The sequence below is a fragment of the Vitis riparia genome, chromosome 17, assembly GCF_004353265.1.
Source record: "Vitis riparia cultivar Riparia Gloire de Montpellier isolate 1030 chromosome 17, EGFV_Vit.rip_1.0, whole genome shotgun sequence".
Classification (NCBI taxonomy): domain Eukaryota; kingdom Viridiplantae; phylum Streptophyta; class Magnoliopsida; order Vitales; family Vitaceae; genus Vitis; species Vitis riparia.
In genome coordinates, this window is record NC_048447.1 from 4,823,931 (window position 1) to 4,845,895 (window position 21,965).

General features: G+C 31.4%; 1 protein-coding gene across 2 annotated transcripts; it reads left to right on the forward strand.

Annotated features, from left to right (window-relative positions):
- Positions 1-3,861: 3,861 nt before the first annotated feature.
- Positions 3,862-6,501, forward strand: LOC117904331 (putative F-box protein At4g10190). Of its 2 annotated transcripts, none has more exons than XM_034816882.1 (3): positions 3,862-4,152; positions 4,774-5,962; positions 6,172-6,501. In XM_034816882.1, the coding sequence occupies exons 2-3, from the start codon at positions 4,915-4,917 to the stop codon at positions 6,192-6,194; spliced, it is 1,071 nt and encodes a 356-aa protein (XP_034672773.1). In that variant the 5' UTR covers positions 3,862-4,152; positions 4,774-4,914; the 3' UTR covers positions 6,195-6,501. The 2 variants fall into 2 exon arrangements, with proteins under 2 accessions (XP_034672773.1, XP_034672774.1); XM_034816883.1 differs by having other exon boundaries at positions 5,731-5,962.
- The last annotated feature ends 15,464 nt before the right edge of the window (positions 6,502-21,965 follow it).

Genomic DNA, 21,965 nt, shown 5'->3' on the forward strand with positions numbered 1-21,965 from the left:
GACGTGAAATTATTTGGAATGCATTGACTTTGACTTATCTTGATCCTCGTACTAATCAATGGTAACTGGAAGTTTAAAAGATTATTTATTTGCAAGAACTTGCAAATCAACTACCAAATGCTTTCATTGATGCAAAGAAAGTGACAAAATCGTTTTCATTGACCTATAATATTCCAATACAAATTGATGTCCTTGAAGGACAATTAAATAATGCGTTGATGTCCCTGAAGGACAATTAAATAATGTGTTGATGTCCCTAAAGGACAATTAATAATGAGTTAATGTCCCTGAAGGACAATTAAATAATGATTCTAACGCACACTTGAAGCGTGGTAGATCCTGAAAAGGCAAACACATTCCTTAGAAGAGGAAAACATAAGGAAAAAATATATGAAATGTGGCACTCTTGAAGAAGTTGCATATAAAGTGAATTATTAAAATAACTGATCAGTCTCAAGCAGCCCCTGAAGAGGCACAATTTAAACAAGTAGCCCTATGAGAGGCATATGTTTTACAATTAGCTCCTGAAAAGGTACAAGTTTTTTATATTGGTGAGATCTCAGTTATTTACTTATATATGGAGAAAAATGGGATTAAAATATTCTTGTCATTGACAATATATTTTCTTTCCAAATAGCTATTGACATCATAAGAAATGATGAGGATCCCAAAGTAGAAACTATGAATGAATGTCAACATAGAAAAGATTGGCCAAAATGAAAAGAATACATCCCGAAAAAATTAGACTCATTAGAAAAATGATAAGTATGGACCTATAGTCCAGACGCCTAAAGTTGTCAAACTTGTTGGATATAAATGAGTATTTATAAGAAAGTGTAATGAGAAAATGAAATCACAAGATATAAAACGTGACTTATAGCTCAAGGTTTCCCGTAGAAACCTAGTATTGACTACAAGGAAACATATCCATGATGGACGCAACCATATTTAGATATATAATTTTTTTAACAGTCTTAGAAGGATTGGATTTGCTTCTCATGGATGTCGTTACTGCATATTTACATGGATCTTTAGATAATGACATACATATATGAAAATCCTTGAAGGATTTTAAATGCCTAAAGCAACTAATTCAAAACATTGTAGCATATACTCAATTAAGCTACAAAGATCCTTGTATCGATTAAGCAATCCAAATACATGTGGTACGATCACTTCAATGAATATTTGAAGTGAGAAGTATGTATGTATTATCTTATTTATTTATGCATATTCATTATGTTGAATATTTGCAATTATTATAGTATATGTGGAACATTGAATTTTGTTGGAACTCCTGAAAAGTTTACAAAAATAGTTGACTATTTGAAATGAAAGATCTTGTAAAACAATTTTTTTTCCTCGGCCTGCAGATCAAGTACTTTTCAAACGAAATATTAGTTTATTAGTCAACATATACAAAGAAAGTCTTAAAGAACTTTCATATGGATAAATCATATCCATTAAGTTCTTTGATGATAGTTCATTTATATGAAGTGAAAAAGGACCTCTTCTGTCCTAAAGAAGATAATGAAGAACTACTTGGTCCAGAAGTACCATATTACAGTGTTAGTGGTGTGCTGATGAATCTTGCAAATTATAAATGACCAGATATTGAACTCCTTGTTAATTTACTTGTAAGATATAGTTCTACACCAACTCAGAGACATTGGAATAAAGTCAATCATGTACTATAATAACATGGGTCTATGTTATTCTGAAGGATCAGAATCTTAATTGCTTGAATATGTAGATGCTAACTATCTTTAAACCCAAACAAAACTCGATCTCAAATGACGTATGTATTTATATATGGTGGTACAACAATATCGTGGAGATCAATCAAGCAAATAATGAAAACATGCAGACTACCCTCCATCAGAGGTAATGTTACCAAGTTAATAATGTTGCATGCATTGCATAGATTAAAGAATGATGCATTAAGGGTGATAGAATTAAACATATATTGCCCAAGTCTTTTACTTTCATTAACTCTAGAAGAGTGATGAAACTGCTATTCGGCGAATAAGATCAAGTGACAATTTAGTAGATATATTCACAAAGGCATTGTCAATTGCAATACTCAAGAAGCTCATTGGAATACGCCGACTCAAAGATCTCCATGTTGTGCTACTAAAGAAAATATAATCATGTCAAATTGAAGGGGAGCTAATTGATAAGAATATCACTACACTACACTCTTGTTTTCTTTGTCTAGGTTTACCCATTGGGTTTTAATGGTAAGGTTTTTAATGAGCCGGTTATAGTAATCCAAAAGAATATTGTACTTTTTTTCCTTCACTAGGGTTTTTCCCATAGGGTTTTTTCCTAGTTAGGTTTTAATGAGGCATATTCTTATATCATCCAAAGGGAAGTGTTATAAAATATGAGAATTTATTGGATTATGGGAACTTGTGGATAATAATCCATATTGATGTATATCTCTTTGTAACTCCCTATAAAAGGGAGATACCTTTTATGAAAATTCTTCTCGTTCTCTTCCTACATTTTATTCTACTTTTCTTTGAACATCTTTATTTATTCTCTTGTCTTTTCTTCTCCTTATTCTTTTATTTTACAACAAAGTATAAATAATTTAAAGAAACATAAAGATAATTTTATATTATTATAATATATTATCTATTACTATAATATATTTGATTTATATATTTATAAATATTATTTATTAGTTAATATTGTATTTTTAATTTATCATTTTATATTTTATTTTAATTAACTTTACGTGATTTATAAATTATTTAAAATAAATAATTTATTGTTAAACTACTGTTTTTTATTTTTAATAATGAATATATATATATATAGACAACTACTAAGTTTAATTTAAATTATTTCATTGATTAAAAATAATTCACTCATTAATTACCTTTAGAAATGCTATCTTTTTTTTCTTTTTTTTTTCCATTTGAGGGGTTTGCCTATACAACTTATAAATTGAAAAAAGTCATCATTAGGAATGATTAAGAAATATGATACTAATCATTATTAATTATTAGAAATTAATTTTTAAATATTATTAATATTTAAAATTTTGATTTTTTGAATTACCATAATAAATTTGATTGATTAGTAAAAAGTTATAAGTAAGATAAGAAGAACAACAAATTCACATGTAAGATTTTATCAAACATAATGAAAATAAATATATATTATTCCAAAAAAAAAAAAATCTTTTTCAAATATTAAATGATATTTTATAAATTTATTAGAGTTAAAACAATTTATTTGAAATAATAATAGATAAAAAAAAATTCTAGATCATTATAAAAAACAAAAATAATAAATTGAAATATGGTTTCAATTTTTATCTAATATTATAAACTTAAAAGGAAAAAAAAAGTTTTTTAAAATATTAAATTATTCAAATATTAAATCATTGATATTCTATGAATTCTCTAGGGTTATGATGAATAAGTGAAAACTAAAAAAGTTTTATATGATTATAAAAAAAAATAGGGATAGCATTTAAATAAGATATTAAATTACGAAAGCAGCATTATCCAATACGTGTTCAACTACTTGTACTAATAATATAATAATTGAAACATGACTTAATAAACATTAAGACTTTCAAAATGAATTTAATTTAATTTCACCAAAAATTCAAACATGAGCAAATGAATTAAAACATTTAAAGAAAAGAAAACTTAACTATTAAGACAACTTAAAGGTGGTCATCGAGACTACTTTCGTTTCCAACACATAGTCAACGCTTCTCCTCTTTACCTCAAAGGATTATATGAATTGATTTGTTTTATTTAGCCCGTTAATATCAAAGTCTTTGCTTGACTCGTCTATAGGTTGGAAGATCACACTGCGTGAGCAAAAAGGTGAGCCGCCATTTGTTCAAAACACGCCAATATGCAAGTCTTTGCTCGACTTTTTCTAAGTCCCGAATTATTTTTGGGAAGGAATAGCATCATAATAGCTGTTCCCGGTACAACTGTGCCATGATACAACCTTATTCTTAATCCACCTTTCATTTGTCGGTATGCTGTTCCCGATGGCTATAAAGACACAGGCTGCGGAATAATCAATGTTGGCCTCCTTTTCATTCCCTCAAGAAACAATTTCCATCTGCTATTTTCCTGGCTTGGTCTGAGGGTGAGGGCAAGGTTGATGACATATTTGGTGAGTTCCGAAGCTCTGTTGTATCTATTCTTATTCTTCTGTGTACTGATCAAGATTTTGCTTTCAATTTACATTAATTTTGAATAAAGTGTGTCTTCCCTTTTGACTTTCATGTTTCGGTTTTAATCTTTTGTCTATTGGTAATTGACTGGGTAATTCTACCATACCCATGAACCCCGACCTTGATGAAGATGGTGGTTGTTTTCTAGAGGGTTTCAGGTTCGAGAGCTAGATTTTGGAGCACCCAGAGTCAGTCTAGTAGAACCGTAGTTTAAAACTCTGTAATAAATTTCTACAAAAGTACTCTAAATGAGGCTTTGTAAAATGCATCGGACTTTCTAATGTTATCTGATTTGCATAACTTTATCAAAATTAATACCAGATTTGTGTCAAAGTTACCTCAAAATCTGGTTCTACTCTCCTCTGGACCTTAGGAGAACAGTGCGAGTATTCAGAGTCCCTTTGCTCTGGGCTATAGATGAGTCATGCATACTGACACTCTGGCATAGCAAACCTACAATACAATAACCAAAGAATATATCACTTCAGATGTTGATTTATGATAGCGTACTATAAATGAAACAATTAAAGTATGCTTTATGAATATGTGTTTATTTACAGATATTGCACAAGAAGAAAGCATGAATGCAGGGTATTGTTACAGATTTTATTCTGCTTCATTGAAATTCAGAACAAAGATGTGACGCACTTCTATGCAGCAAATCCTCAGAGTGGTAATCCGGTGAATTGGGAACTGGAAAAATGGACAATGTACGCTGCACGTCGATCTGTACTTGGACTGAGAATTGGGTTGAAGAGGAAGACATCACTACCAATATTCTCTCAAGGCTTCCTGTTAAGTCCCTTTTGATATGCAAGTCTGTCTCTAAACGCTGGCGGAGGTTGATATGCAGTCCTGATTTTGTTCTGTCTCAGTTAAGGTGGTCCAGAGAAAACCCCAGTTTTATATTCTTTCTTCGTTACGAGAACGAGTTGATAAAAATTAGTGGAGAAGTTTTTGAAAGGATCCCTCTTCCGTTTGGCCAAAGGCCAAACAATTGTGATATGATTTGTTCCTTCAATGGCTTTATCTGTTTGACTAACTATATTGGGTGGAACCACAATATCTTTATCTGGAATCCTGCCACTCAAGAAGTCCAGCTACTTCCCACAACCACTCTATCTAAAAAGCCACCCAAAATTGGAGTTGCTTATGGACCTGGAACATATAAACTATTTCGGATTTTCTATCCAGCAAGCAAATCTCAACCTGGGTATTGTGAATGTGAGGCATATTCATCAATCACTAGATCCTGGAAAGGCATAGGAAGGGTTACATATTGGCCCATGAGTTCAAAACATGTATCAATTAATGAAACAGTGTACTGGTTCATCAGTGCAGAAAAAGATAGAACAGTAGCTGGATCCATCCTTGCAGTTGATTTGGAGGAGAATTTTAGAAAAATTAGCCTTCCAGAGGAAGTCTCAAGAAACTTGTCTCTGGTTGATCTTGAAGGTTGCTTATCTCTGATATCTATACATGTTGAAGCTAATAGGTTTGATCTTTGGGTTTTACAGGACTACAAAAATGAGGCAATTTGGTTCAGGAAATGCAGTGAAGATATGCCCATCTTAGAAATTGGATATGTTTTCTCAGTTGTGGCACAAAAGAATGAAATCTTGTTCATGCTTGTGGAAAGGTATTTCGTCTATAATATCGGCAGCAGGACTTGGAGGGAACTTGACTGGGGTGATGTTTTGAGGAGGAAGTATCCCACTGCATTTGCATTCACAGAAAGCCTCCTCCCTTGTAAGTCCCAAAACTGGTTTTAAACCATGTAATTCAGCAAATTAAGCTGGTTCTACCTTCTCCTAGCAGTCCCTAATATTACATTTTTCAGTTTCAGTAATTTTAATCAAGCACATTTGTAAATGGTTAGATGCAATTAGGTTTATAGTTTGGACTTTAAATTAAGAAACGAAGAGTTTCTGACATTTCCCTTTAATGTCTTCTAACAGGTACAGGAACCATTGGTATATAGAACTTTAGGAAGGCATGCAGGTCTCCATATGGTTGAGGACAGAGAAATTATTATTGGAGTTCTTGACTACTCAATGCCAACCCATCTTCCCTCTTGTTGGTAGAAAAATAAGGCTGATGGAGAAATCAAAATTGATCACTTTCTTCCACCATTAAAGAGACAAATGGCATCTGATGTTTTCTATGCTTGGCCCTATTAATATAATGGAGGACATGACAATCGCTAGCTGTGTTATAGCTGTTAAAAATTTCCTTTTCTTTTTGCACCCTTCACTAATCTTGGTTAATTAAAGATTGATTATGCTTTATATATAAGGAATATTTTTGTTAGTTGATAATTTTGTTCCATTTATATTGATTCCATCACTGCTTACTTCTTTTGGTCTTTACTGTCACCATCAAATTTAAGTTGTTCAAAAATTGATATCAATGTAATAAAGTACTTGTTTGGGGTGTTATAACCATTGTTTTAAAAATTGGATAGGACCGGCATGTCCAATTAGTCGAACTATCGATGAACTTTCTACTTCGATCCATCTCAATGAATCATTTTGTGGTCAAACCGGCATTGAACCATTCAAACTGTTAGTTGAACCGCCAAATCGGACAAACCGTTCGATTTTTTGCAAACCGGCCAAACCTTTCTTTTTTCTATTCTACAAATACATGTTTACTATTAAGAGGCCCATTATCCATTGAGCCCATTCCACGCCCAATGCTTTTAAAACTTAAACTAATTATAAGCCCATATTTGGTTCAAGCCACTAGCCCAATCAAATAAAAAAATAGCTTATAAATCTTTCCCCCATGCCTCCAGACTCAATCTGCTAGCTTGTTTAGCTTGCAAGGCATGTTACAAGGTATTTATAGAGCACTTGAAGCACATGTGCTTCCGATGTGGGATTGGGAATAGGACTAACATTACCTTTTTGAGGGCTAGACGAATGAGGACTGGACTCTTTGAACCATTTAGCATTGCAATGTTGTTAAATATATATATATATATATATATATATATATATATATATATATATATATATATATAAAATAAGACTTAAGATTAATGTTTTTATTTCAAATTTTTATCATATAAAATCTTTAGAGAAATGTAAATATTTAAATTTCTGTTTATTTTTATAATAATATAATAATAATAATTATAAAAAATAATATAAATTAATTAATAGAATAATTTTAAAACAATAAAATACAAAGACAAAAATATAAAATTAAATATTATAAATTTTTTCATCTTAAATATATCTTTATTCTTAAATATTACACATTTCTATTTAATAAAATTTAAAATATTAACTTTATCATTTAATTTAATATACCAAATATAAAAATCAAACATTATTAGAATTTATAATTTTATATATTTTTTATTTTTATAATTATTTTTAATTTTATATAATATATAAATTATATATTTATTACATCACGGGTTCAACCGTCGGTCCGACCAATGAACCTTGAATCGGTAATTTTTTCGGTTCAATGATCAGTCCGGTTCTAAAAACATTGGTTATAATATTGCAATGACTAGTAAAAAAGAAAAGTAAATGAAAATTGAAGTAAAAATGTATGAAAAATAACAAGATATGAGAAATCACTCAGAGGTAAAATTGAATCGCCTATTGAGGTTGTTCAAATATCCTCTAGGATTTGAACGTTGCCCAAGAGAACATCCAAAATTCCACTAGCATTTAAACGCCCCATATGGGTGGTTTGAATGCCCCACAATCTTATGTGAAATTCACCTTTTTTTTTTTTTAATATTTTAAATTATATATTTTGGTGATTTTGTACTTTCAAAATCTATTTTGATTAAGAGTGCGTTTAACAATTATTATAGAAAGTGTCTTTAACATTTTTAATACTTAAAAAATGAAAATTTTCAAGTGTTATAAAAGTTAAAAACACTCTCAAGAATCATTACCAAACACACTCTAATTCTTAACCTTTTAAGAATTCATCTTGGAAGTCCTTTTTTGGAAAGGCATAGTGGTACGTTAATATAACAAGTCTTAGCACGAAGTTGAGGTGATCAACTTAGGAATATGGGGTATTAGGTCGAGGATGTGAAAGAAATGTGTAGGTATTAATAAACGCAAAACATTTAAGAATAAGCATGTATTAATCATGTACATGAATACAATTTTCACTTCATATTTATGTTTTTCCCTGCAAAATAAAAAGCAGTATGTTAATTTTTTTTTAATGGATTTAAGAAGAAAAAAAGTTAAACAAAAGATAATGTTAATATTATTAGAGGATATGGATTTAAGAAGAAGAAAAAAAAGTCAATCTACAAAGAAATAAAAGACTCTAAAAACAAAATCTTTTGGATCTCATTTGAAAAGTGTATTTTAATCTTTTAATATTTGGTTAGTGACAAATTCCCATGAGGCTAACTTAGTATTCCTAAAGAGGAGTGATAAGCATAATGAGATTTAACCTCGAGATAGTCCTAGAATTTTCTATTTCTTGTGTGGAAATTGGAATGAAATGGAAAAAAAAAAAATTAAAGGAAAAAAATATGGAGATTTAGGTGGTGTTTGGTTTTTTTTTTTTTTTTTTACTCAATTCTATATAGAACTTAAAATTAAATAATGCTTAATAATGTTAAATATTAAATTATTTATTTTGTAATATTTTATTTTTATTAAGTATTAAAAAGTAAAAAAAAAAAACTAACATGTATCTTTTTCTATTCAATAAAAATATTATAATAAATCATAAAAAAAAGTAGAAAAACAAACAATGTAAAATCCAAAAGCAAATTATTTTCAGCAAAAAGATAAAAATAAATAAATAAATAAACACTTTTCTACAAAGTGATTCTATGATAAACTATTTTTTTATAGTATTTGGAAATGTATAAAGTGAAATAATAAGAAGTTGAATTAGTTTAAATTTATGAAACTTGAGGATTAAAGGCTTCAATCAATTTTGGTTTATGCATGAGATTTCATGACTAAAGATTTGGGGATTTATTTAAAGTTACTTGAAGGATTTGGAGCTTACTGAGGATAAAGACAAGAATTTAATTTAGGGTTTTAGAGGTTAAATTTAGCAATTACCTTTCATTAATTAAAATCAATTGAAGGATTTGAAATATTTGTAAGATTTGATGATTTATTTGAGTTATGAAGATTCAAGGTTTTTTTAATTAACGAAGACGAGAAGGAAGATTAGAAATTTAATTTATAATGCCAATAATTAAATTAAATTAATTTTATAAACATTAAATAAGATTTAAAATAAAAACAAAAAAAATTATAACATTTACTTAGTGTGGATATTTCTCACATAAAATTATCTTAAAATTTTGAGTGGACATTTTGTGGTGGCTCCACCGACTATTATCTATATATATGGGCATAGATCACACACACACACACACACATATATATATATATATATATCCATCATTATGTAAGTCCTAAGTATGAAAATAAAATAAAATTGCAAAAATAAAATTGAATATCTCCTTTTAGTGGGGGTGTTGATAAGATGGTGAGTGGGTCTCGTGACAACGCATTGCATGGAGGTGTCTAAAGGGGCAGAGCTATCAATGGTGGTGGTGGAGGATGAGGAAAAGAGATAGTAAGGATAGGAGGGACCTAGGTGGAAATAGTGTTAGGTTGAGAACAAGGTAAATGACTTTGAAGAAACGCGAAGGGAAACATAGACTCAATAAACTTGACATGATGAGAGACAAAAACTTTGGAAGTGGAAAGATCAAGGCAAAGATAAGCACTTTGAGTAAGAGAGTGTCCTATGAAAACACATGGTTTAAAGCGAAAGACAAGCTTGTGGGTGGAATAGGGACGAAGCCAGGGATAACAAAGACACATTTTGGAGTAATTAGGAAAAGTGCCAAAGATTTTCTCAAAAGGAGAAGAGAGATTAAGGGTGGGAGTGGGCATGTGGTTTATAAGATAGGTAGCAATGTCAAAAGCATGAGACCAAAAAGTAAAGGGAAGAAAGGCTTGAGAAAGAAAGGAGAGGCTGGTTTCAATAATATGACAATGATGTCTTTCGAAATAGTCGTTGTGTTCAGGGGTGTGGGGGAGAGTGGTGAGATGAGAGATACCTTGAGTTACAAGAAAATTTGCAAGATCTTGGTATTCACCTCCATTATCAGAGTAAAGGGCGATGATTTTGCGATCAAAGTATTTTTCCACAAGAGCCTTAAATCGAATAAATACATCATGAATTTGGGATTTTTTTGTTAAGTGGATAAAACCAAATATACTTTGTAAAGTGATCAACAAAGATAACATTTCAAATCATTATAAGAGATAACAAAAGAAGTCCACACATTAGAGAAAAAAATTTCAAGTGGTTGGGAAGAGATAAGAGGTGAAGTATTGAAAGATAATTTGTGGCTTTTATTGCAATTGCAAGCATGATATAACGAACTTGATGATATATGACAAATCTAAATTGTAACTAGAAACAATGTGCTTCAAAATTGGAAAAGTTGGGTGGCCTAATCAATGATGCCACTCGGATAAGGTAATCTTGACACTAGAGAAAGCAAGTAAAGGTGATGACTTAGGAGGGGAGACCAACCACTCGTACACTCCATCCTTAGTTTGACCCTTCCAAAGGATTGCCCTCATGCAAAGTTCCTTCATAAGAAAAGAAGAATGTAATAATTCAATTGAATCATGATTTGATGTGCAAAATTGAGAGATTCAAATCAAATTCTTTTTCATGCTAGGTATGCAAAGAATGTTATTTATAGAAAAGGTAGTACTAGGAATGGTAAGAGAGGTGAAACTAGTATGGGTGATAAGAAGCCCTATGCCATCGCTAATCATGATATTGTCGGTGCTAGTGTACGAGGAATGGAGGGATAGATTTCTCAAGTGGGCGGTAGCATGGTGTGAAGCACCACCATCAAAAGGCCATGATGAAGGGTTCGGAAGTGGTGTTGATAGCAAGATGAGCACAAGATAGCCATGGTGCTTGTGGATGTAGTGCTGAAGGGCAAAACGAGTGGAGGCTTGAACTAGTATGGAGCAAAAGGAAGGGCACCTTTTAATAGTATGACCTTAGATGCCATAAATTTGAAAAAAACATTGGTGGGGGTATGGAGGTGGGCGTTCACCCAAGATGGTATTGAATTTAGCTCGACGTTGGAGGCTGCGAGGGAGTGATTGTTAGAGTGAGAATATGGACGTCAACCCCTGTTATGTCTAAGGGAGTGAGATGGGCGCCAATTTGTGTTTTAATGAGTCAGATTAACATTAGCAAGTGATCCAAGTCGGCTTGCTTGGTATGAAGAGAAGCTTCAAAATTTAGGAGATTTTCACAGGGCTCATCAAATGTGATCAAGTTGTCACGTGCTTAAATGGCATAAACTAGTTCTTTGCATTCGTCACTAAGACCATCAAGGATTTACTCCGTGAGATCCTCTTCATCCATTGGGGCACCAAGGAGAGTAAGTTCATCAACAAGAGCTTTGACGATTTGTAAAGAATAAATTTAGAAAGGAACTTTAGCTCTCGTACTCAAAATTCCTCATAAATTTAATTTCCTTATCCCTACACCTTTCTAATTTAATAAATATTCTTGAATATGAAATTTAATTTCCATAATAATCTATTCCAATAAAACTACCAAAAATAAAATTTTTAGTGATTCCCTTAATGATAAATTATCCATCTTGAAAATTTCCAAAAATAAATATTTACTCTCCAAATTAAGGATTAGTGTAATAAGAAATTTTCCAAAAACTTGAAAAATAAAAACTAGAGAGCACTTTATCCAAAAGGGAAACTTTTATTCTATAAGGATTCTTATCAAAATAATTTTAAAGAAAATAATTTAGAATCCTTTGGAATAATTTAGAAAATAAAACTTTGCTCTCTAATTTATTTTCACAAGTTTTATTTTCTTAATCTACACTATTCCAAACTTAAGTAAATAACATGATTTGGAATCTAATTTTCAAGAAAATTTATATCCATTAAAACTACCAAGAGTTTCATGCCTTTTTCATAAGAAACTTTCAATAATTTCAATGACCTTCTTAAAAAATATTATTTATTATGAGAATTTTCAAAAACTTTACTTATTCACTAAATTGGAATTCTTGTGCTTATAAGGAATATCCAATTTTATAAAGATTTTAAAATAAAAGAATCTCCCCTTAATATGGAAACTCAAGTCCTTGAAGATTTCAAAATTAGAAAATTTGAGAAAAGGGATCTTCTAAGGATTTTTAGAAAAAGGAAACTAGATTCACTCATTTTTTTTTTAAAAAAATCTTTCAATATAAAAATTCCTTAATAGTAGTATCATTCCAACTTTGAATAAAACTTAATTTGGAAATAACCTTCTCATGAAAATTTATTTTCCATAAGAAAATCCAAAATTAGTAACTTTGAAAGCACTTCTCATCACATGCAATATAAACAATATGCATAAAAAAGGAAATATTCAAAAAGAGATCCCATGGCCAAGGGATAATTTTCACAACTTTCCAATTGTGAATCAAAGCCAATTGTCTTCAACTTGACACCAATATTTGGCATCAAAACTTGCCAAAAGAAGCTCCTATATAGCAGCCACAATTTAGCAACTTTTAAGCCCAAAATGGCCTAAAAGATGAGCCCAAACAAGCAAAAAGAATTGGACCTGTATACAATCCAGTAACAGCATACCCTCTACGTAGCTTTACTTCAAATGACCATATCTCCTTCGTTTCAACTCCAAATTGCAAACCGTTTAAGGAGTTGGATTCATGACTTAGCTTCAAAATCATATGTATCTTGCCCTAAAAAACTCATAGGAGGTAGCCCTGATTTTGAGTCAAAGAAAACATTTCTTCCTTTTTTTTCTTATCAAACAAAGGAAGGATTTAACCTTTCTTCCACAACCATTAAAATCCTTGAATCTTCATAGATGATGCTCCAATAAAGATCCAATCTTTATTGACATCAATCAGGAGATCTTCTCTTGTAGTCCTCCCTAAATGATAAAAAACAAAACTTTACATCATAAAATAAAATCCTATGCTCCTATAATGGAGCTTATGACCCAATTTATGGAAAAGATTAAAACTTTACAAGAGAAAAAGAAAACCTATATTCCTTTAATGGAGCTTACAACCAAATCTATGAAGAAACAAAGAAAGAAAACAAATTATCCCATTCAATAATCACATGCAATAATAAAAAGGAACATACATGCGTCCCTTGGTCATGGGATAATATCAAGGCTACAAAAAAAAAAAAAAAAAAATCTTAGCACACCCTAAATAAAGATCTAAGCATGCATATAACTTTAAGATCTGATACCGGTTCTTGTCATCTTAGATGTAAGCAATGAAAGCAATACCAATTTTTTTTTAAAATTGGTCTTTTAGGGTTAAAGTACTAACCTTTAAGTTTGGATGTTTCCAAACCTTAAATTCCAATTGTTGAAGATGGCCTTGAAGTTGTTGGAAGTCTCATAAGACCACAATCTTTTTCCTGATGACTGAACCTTGTTCTTGGCACACTTCCGATGGGGAGGAAATGAGAGTGGAGGTTATGACTCTCTTTCCCTTTGGATGGTGGAAGACAAAGTTATGGAAACCCTAACTCCTAGGGGGTATTTATATGGTTCCTAATTGGGCTTAAGTGACTTGATCCCACATGAGCTTGAGTCACTTAATCAAGCACAAAATGGGTCCTAATTGATTAATTAACCCAATAGGTGATTAAAGCCAAAATATATGCTCTAACAGCATATATTCAATATGATTTGTGCACCAGAGGACACTCAAATCACCCAACTTGACCTAAATCGATGCTAAGGCCTTAGCCATGAGTTTAAATTCTATTTTGGAGATTTATCTCAGGTTCAAGGGAAGAAAGGGGGCAAGTTGAATCACTTTAGATTTTGAAAGATCAAGAAAGGCTTAAATGAGCTAGTCAAGACTCATAGATCATGAGGAAAGGAAACACAAGGATATCATTAGTTTGGGAGATGAGAAATGACCATTATGAAGTAAGAAAGAAGGCAAGAAAACATGGAAAATGAGCCATGAATCAAGATTCAGCTGTATGAAAATTTAGAACTCAAAATCTGGTGGCAACATATACTCTGAATTTGAGGACAAATTTGGAGTAATTTTCAAAGTACATTTTAGTAATACTATATATCCTTTTGAAGCTCAATAATTCAGGAGTCCAACACTTTAAATGGTGTACAAATCATATTTGAAATGAAGAAGTTATGACCATTTGAAGACAATTGCGCAAAGTTGAAGGACCATTTTGAAATGATTTCAAAATTCAACTTATGAATTCTTAATCCAATTTGAAATGACCCTAATTTCGAATTCACTCATTACCACTTTGATGTTTCTCCTCCTCTACCTCGAGAATTTCATCTAAGGCACTCCATTCACCCTAAGTGGACCCCACATTACTAGAAATCACTATTTTATTTATTTTTAGTCATTTTTAGGTTATTATTTTGTAATAAGTGGCCAATGAGAGTGTGCTACATATTAGTTAATTGATGATATTATATAAACCCTCTTAATCCTAGGGTTTAAAAATCTTGGATCTTTTTTTGCAAAGTTGGACATTGGAGGTGGAAGAAAACGAGAACTTTGGTTTGTTTTCTTTTTTTTCTTTATTAAATATATTGTTTTTAGTTTCTTTTGATTCAAATTATGGATTTCTATCATATTATAGATTGTGAATGTGACATCACCCCCATGAGAGGTTAAAAATCCAACTTGGGGCTTGAAGCATGAAACCTAAGGGCTAGAAACTAATAAGAATAATGGGTAAATTATTGTAAGAATGAGATTGATTATTGGTTGGATTATAATTTATCAATTTTTATCCTATCCTTGTGAGTTAGTTTAGGGAATGATACGCTAGGTTATTATCCGATACTAGTGATTCTTGGTAACTCTTGATCATTAGTTATCATGATCTTCTCTATTGTTATTTACCCCAAAACAAAGCTATAAGGAGTAGGAAGGGTTAAAAAGCCAAATCTTAAACCAGTAATCAATCTCATTCATTTAATGGTTTTAGGAATTCGTTTTAAAAGGGAAAAATTAGGCTTCAAATGCAATTTTGAGTTATAGAATTCAAGTTGACCGCGAGAGGCTAAGGATCTTGAAACCTTAAGATCATATTACTTAAAAGACTCTTGTTTTCTCTAATTTCTATACCCTAAGTTGGATTGTGGAAAGCCCCAAACTCGAATCAATCGAATTCAAAATAAATATTCATTTTGTTATTAATTTGATTTCTTTCTTGGTTTCACTTTATTCACATATCGTTTTCCACTTTAGGATTCAAACAAAAGCAATTCATTTGCCTTAGTATTGACAAATCCCATAAGTTAGTCTCTGAGGATGATACCCGGAATACAACAAAAGTCATAGTAGTTTTTTCTCTGATTTTTCTTGGCCAGAGCTACTACGTATTTAGATTAAGTATTTTGGATAATAGAGAAGATTGATCAATAGGGCCTATTAATTAATCAATTAGCCCAATCTAGAGACCTTATTCACTTACCCTTATGCAACCTTGTGTAATTATCAAAATACCCTTATGCACAAAAGTGAACCTAGAGTCGATCAAACCCTTATAATCCATGTTAACAAGGTATATGAGCTTAGAGCAAGGACCACTAGGACCCATAAGAGTATTGGCTCCCTCATAATCCAATTCTAAAGTTGATTCAACATCCCATTATAGAAAATCAACTAAACTCCAGTATCCTATGTAAATAGCAACAAGACACTACGTGCTCGGGTCCGTGACCTACTATCCATTGTGTTCAATCTCCCCATGGATTGGTGTCCATAGTCTAACAAGGTGAAAACTATTAGCCTTTCAAGAATACCTCTACTATCCTTTAGTTACAGATCCTCCTATTGTGTATTCAACTGACATGTCTTTACTTTCAAAGAGTCTATGTCAAGTTCCACTTAAAGAACTACTATGACCATAGTTGCCATGGACACACCTCCTTAGGATTACCCAAGATGACACACTGTTTCAATCCCATAGATATCATGGTGCCTCTATTGAGAACACCTATTGCTACTGGCTTTTATCAATAGTGACCCAATCCATAGGGAATATATGATCAACTTACGACCTTACCCGTAGGTCAGAGCCATTGCTAACTTTATTAAAAAAAAAAGTTTAATAGAATTGAGTTTATATATTAAAAATAAAATAAAATTATCTTAATGACTCCGAATTTATATTTATTTATTTTCAAGACAAAAAACAATTTATTTTAAAAAAAAAGGTATTAAAAAAGAGATTTTGGTTTATTACAAATATAAATTTTGATTTACCTAAAAAAATTATTACAAAAAATTAAATCTTAAAAACAAAGCTTCAGTTTTATTATTATTATTATAAAAATAAACAAATAGATAGATAGATAAATTCAAAAAAAAAAAGTTCATTGAAATAATCCATAAACAAAAAAATTATTATTTGTTTATCTCTAGATTACACAATATTTTGAAAATTAGAAACAACACAAATAAATGTATAAATAAATAAACAATTAAACAAATAAATTACTCCAATAATAACCAAACTAACAGTGTGTGATCTGAAAATTACGGACAACGCAAAATAAATAAATAAACAAATAAACAAATAAATTTCTTCAATAATAACCAAACTGATAGAAATTTAAAATATTTACAAGAATATGAAAGAAAGAGAATCATATATATCCACCAATATATACCAAAATGACAAACAAAATAAATCCATCATATAAAAATAATAATAATAAAAAGGAAGACATGAATAATTAGTTATACCCTTTACAGTGCAATCCCAAATCTAGTAGCTCTCTGACAGCTTCCCAAACAAGTCTCTAAAATATACAAGAACTCTCAACCCTCACATAGAAAGAAAGAAAATTCCTCTAGAATGGAAAGAAAGTAAATAAAAATCATAGAGTTGTTCTCTTGCCTTCTTTCTACTCCAATTGATTTTTTTTTTTTTTTATTCCAAATCACCTACCAACTTTCTACCCATGCCCATACCCAGTCTCCAACTGCTCTTATTTCTCCCAACCAACATTGCACCTCTCTTCCCTCTCTCAACAACAACCAAAAGAAATGTCACAACTCATGCATCAACAAAATGGGTAGGCCAAATGCAATATTTAATAAATATACAAGCCTAGATCCAATGAATATAATATGCCTAAATTTCAATCACCAACCAATCCAACAAGTTTTACAAACAACATATGGGCCCAAAATCCATATCAATAAGCAAATTAAGCCCAAATCTCACAATGTCAAGCCAAAGACAAAAATCAAATTAAAAATAAAAAGAAATGAAAGAAATAAAATAAAATGAAATAAATTTAAAAACAAAAAAAGTAAATGAAAACTTACCTACCTCCTAACCCACGAACAGAGATGCAACAATAATGGGAGATCGGTGGCCATGGCGAGAAATAATGGAGATAGAGGCATGTTTGTGTTCACTGTAAGAGGACGCCTTTCTCGCTTGATTCATGAGAGACGGGAAAATCGTACCGTAAGCTCTTTCAATTGTCGTTAATGGTCGATTTCACCAAGACGATGTCGTGGATGACAACAAGCGGGCCATCGAATGCCGTAAACTGGTTGGATTTATCGTCGATGAAGTGAAGGAAGAGGGATCGGAGATCAAAGACGCAAAAAGATGGATACTGATCAATTTGGAGGAGGGTAAAGAAGGTGGATGGGAGCCTGATGAAACTACGAACAATTATGTAGGCTAAGGCCATTGAGTAAGGACCATCACCACTACTTGATAGTGTACGAACATTTGGCAATGGCATTGCGATAGAGACTGTAAGAGTGGTGGTGGATTTGGTGAGGAAGTAAAAGAAGAAGAAAGGAAAAAAAAAAAAAAAAAAAAAAATAAGAGAAGAAGAAAATGAAGAAGTGAAACAGAAAAATGAGGAAATTGGATGAAGAAATAGGGGGGTTAAGGTCTCTTAGGTTTTTTTTTGTTTTTTTTTTAATGAATGGTGGAAATTAAAAGTAAATGGATGGCTAGGATTGGTTCCCCAAAAATAATAACTAGTCTTGGAACCTTGGCCAAAAAAAAAAAAGTGAAACAAATAGGCCTAAAAACAATAACCCAATGAGCCCTAAAAATAAATAAATAATAGTAAATAAAAACAAAATAAATAAATAAAATGGGAATGGGTATGAGACAAGGATCAAACATAAGCAACCCAAAGGAAAACAAAATCATTATAAAATTTTTGACAACCAAGCAAACCAAAGTGGTGAGAGTAGGGCCAACCTTCATGAGTTTCCAATGACCTTCCAAAAAGGGTTTGACAAACAATCACTAAGACTACAAACTAATGACTTCCAAATCAAACAAACTAACAAAATATTAATCAAGAACTAACATTAAGAAATCAAGAAGCACCAAACTAAGATAAAATTAATTAAAGGCAAGTATCAATGACTTTTAAAACAAAACTAATAACATGGAATCAATTATACTAATGAATTTGAAATTATAAAATAAAAAATAAATAAAATAAATACTTAAACTAAAAAAAATGAATCTACACTAAATTACATGGAAACAATTTTATAATGAACTAAAATAAATAAAAGTTCCTAAACTAACTAAATGAATTAAATTGAATTAAAACAAAAACACCAACTTAATCACGTAGGCTCGATTATATTAATGGACTAAAATAATAAAAGCACTTAAACGAACTAAATGAATCAAAATGAATTTTATTAAAGAAAAAAAAACATCAACTTATTCACATGGGATCAATTATATTAGTGGACTAAAATAATAAAAGCACTTAACTGAACTAAATGAATCAAAATGAATTTAATTAAGGAAAACATTGACTTATTCACATGGGATCATTTAATCTAATAAACTAAAAATTAAAAATTTATCTCATGGAAACAATATTACCAACAAAATAAAAAAAAGTACCCAAACCAACCCAATGAACCAAAATTACATGAAAATAAATATATTTTACATTAAAAAAAAAACTTTTTATCACATGGAAACGATTTTATTAATGGACTAGAAAATTAATAAAAACATCTAAAGCACGAGATAAATTAAACTAAAAACCAAACAAGTTAAAAAAAAAAGTGCTTACCTATCCTTGTCAAAAGCTGGTTGTTGTTGGTGCATCTATGGAGTGTCGGTGTTGATGATGTGTGCCATTCTTTTAAATCTTTAATGGGCAGCTTGTGTGTGGACTGATTTACCTTGTAGTGTTATTGCCCCCAATCTTAAGGGCAGGATGTGGTGATGTTTTTATATTAAAAAAAAACAAAACAAAACAAAACAAGAATCCCTTATGGTGCAACTGTGAAGATGAAAAGGTGCAAGTTGCATGATCCCCAAGTATGGTGCGTGGGTTGATTTTTTTGGATGGCAGGTTATAGCTTCAAAAATATATGGCTCTTCTCCTCTATTGCATGATCAATGAATGAAAACTCTCCATGACCTGTGTGTGGACTCCTACCTTTTGGATGATGGTGGAAAGTCTTTCCATGGGCAGCTTCCTCTAGATTTTTTGTAGGCTCGACCCCCCTTACCGACAATACGTGTTGTACACTAAAGGTGGACTATGCATGCACTTCTCCTCATGCGTGGACTATGCAATGTGTTTGAAGTGTTCTCCCTAAAAAATGGTGTGGTTACACCCTTTTCCAAACTGAAATCCAATTGTGACCTCCTCAAATCGAAATTATGATAGTGTCTTTGACCAAACTGAAATCACGTGATATCTTCAATCTCACTTCAAAAAAATTTGGTGTTAATCTCCACCCATAAAATTTTGGTGCTTGTGTTCTCTCCTAAAATTTAATCTGATGATCCTTCTCTTCCAAAATCACACCTTCAATCTTTAAGAGAAAATATGGTTTTGCTCAAATCTTATGCGCACCATTTTTCAAGGACAAATCCGATGGCATTCCGTTCCAAGAAAAAATGGAATCAATGACACTTTTTAAACATCAAAAAAGGTATAAGATGACGTTTCTCTAAAGCATCATGTAGACCCTCCATTTTGTCCCCTAGCGCATACCTTGATTAAGTACTCTTATAATACTTTATAGTAGTTGTTGGAAGCCAATTGTTACTCACATATCTTACCTCTTTAAGTCATTCTGGATACTAGATACACATTTATGACAATTTGTTTATACTTATTTAAGCCCTTTAGACACACTTGACCCATTAGGCACACCTATCCCATTTAGGTGCACTTGGCCTATTTAGGTACACATAGTCCTTTAGGGCTTGCTCCAGCACCCCTAAGTCATTTGCATGGCTTACATGGCTTATGTAGCTTGCATGGCTTACATGGCCTACATGTCTTGCATGAATATACATTACGTACTTATATCTATTTATATTTTTATTTATTTATTTCTTATTCACCTTTTATATATAGTCATTGTATATTTTTGTTATCATTATTTTTATTATTATCATTATTATTCTTGCCATTATATTTTATAATCATCATTATTATGTTATCATTGTATCTTATTATTATTATTTATTTACTTTATGTTCTTTTTTTCATTTTATTTCATTTTTATTTATTTTTTTAAAATGCTTATCTTATTTTATTTTATTTACTTAAAAAAAATGGAGAGGCATGGAAAAGAGAGAAGATTGGGAAGGAGAAAATTAAAAGCCTACATGGGAACTGGTGGACTGCATGGGAAAAAAAGGATTTTTGAAAAACGAGTGGTGAAGAAAATGATGTTGAGAAAATGAGGGGAGACTAAGTTTCCAAGGGATTTCAGCATTGGGAAAAGAGGAGGATTTTTAGGAAAAAAAAAAAACAGAGAATGGGCCTATTTTTAGAGAAGGAAGTATTCAGATTGAAAGGGAGTGAGAGAAGAAAAGGCACAAGGATTTCTCTAGGATACAGTGGAAGAAGACATGAAGAAAGAAGAAAAACAAAGAGTTGGTTAAAGGAGATTTTGAGAGCAAAACCAGAGGAGGAAAAGTAGAGAAGTTGTGTTGTGGACTTCCAGCGCTTTATTACCTACTGCCAAGGTACGCTCTCACTCTCACTTTGTTTATTTATTCATTGTCATGACTTGCTTTTGATCTGTGATCATTTTGGTATCTATTTATTTGCTTATCAATTGCCACACTTACTTCACTTTATTTAGTAGAGACCCATTTTTTGGGACTTAGAGGGGTGCTACGGCCTTTTTATTGTACCTTCCCAATAAGTAACCTGACCCCCAGACCCAACTTTGGTTTTCCACAGACTGTCTTTTCCAAATAAGGAATCACACTTAGAGTTTTCTTTCTTATTTTGTTTTCCCTCAAAATAAAACAAAAATAAGTGGTGACTCCAAGTATTTTCTAATAATCATATTTTCACCAAATAAATAAAAAGTGAGTTGCACCATCGAGTGGGAACTCATTGAGCTAAAATGTGGGGTCCACAAAATGGGGACTCCACTGGGGATATTTTTTAGGGTCAAGTTCAAACTTAAGTTGAGGCAAATATGACATTTGATTAGTCAATTAATGGATACCTTCTCTTTGTGTTTTTCTATTATTGAGTGTTCATAGCACACTAAGAGTTTGATGTGATGATTTCCTATGCTTGAGTGTCAATTTCATTTGGGTCAATAACGTGCTGATGACATTGATTGATTCTTTTTATTGTCTTAGCATATTGATTTTTCTCTTGCCATAATTATCCTGTTCACTTTGACATGCATATTCAC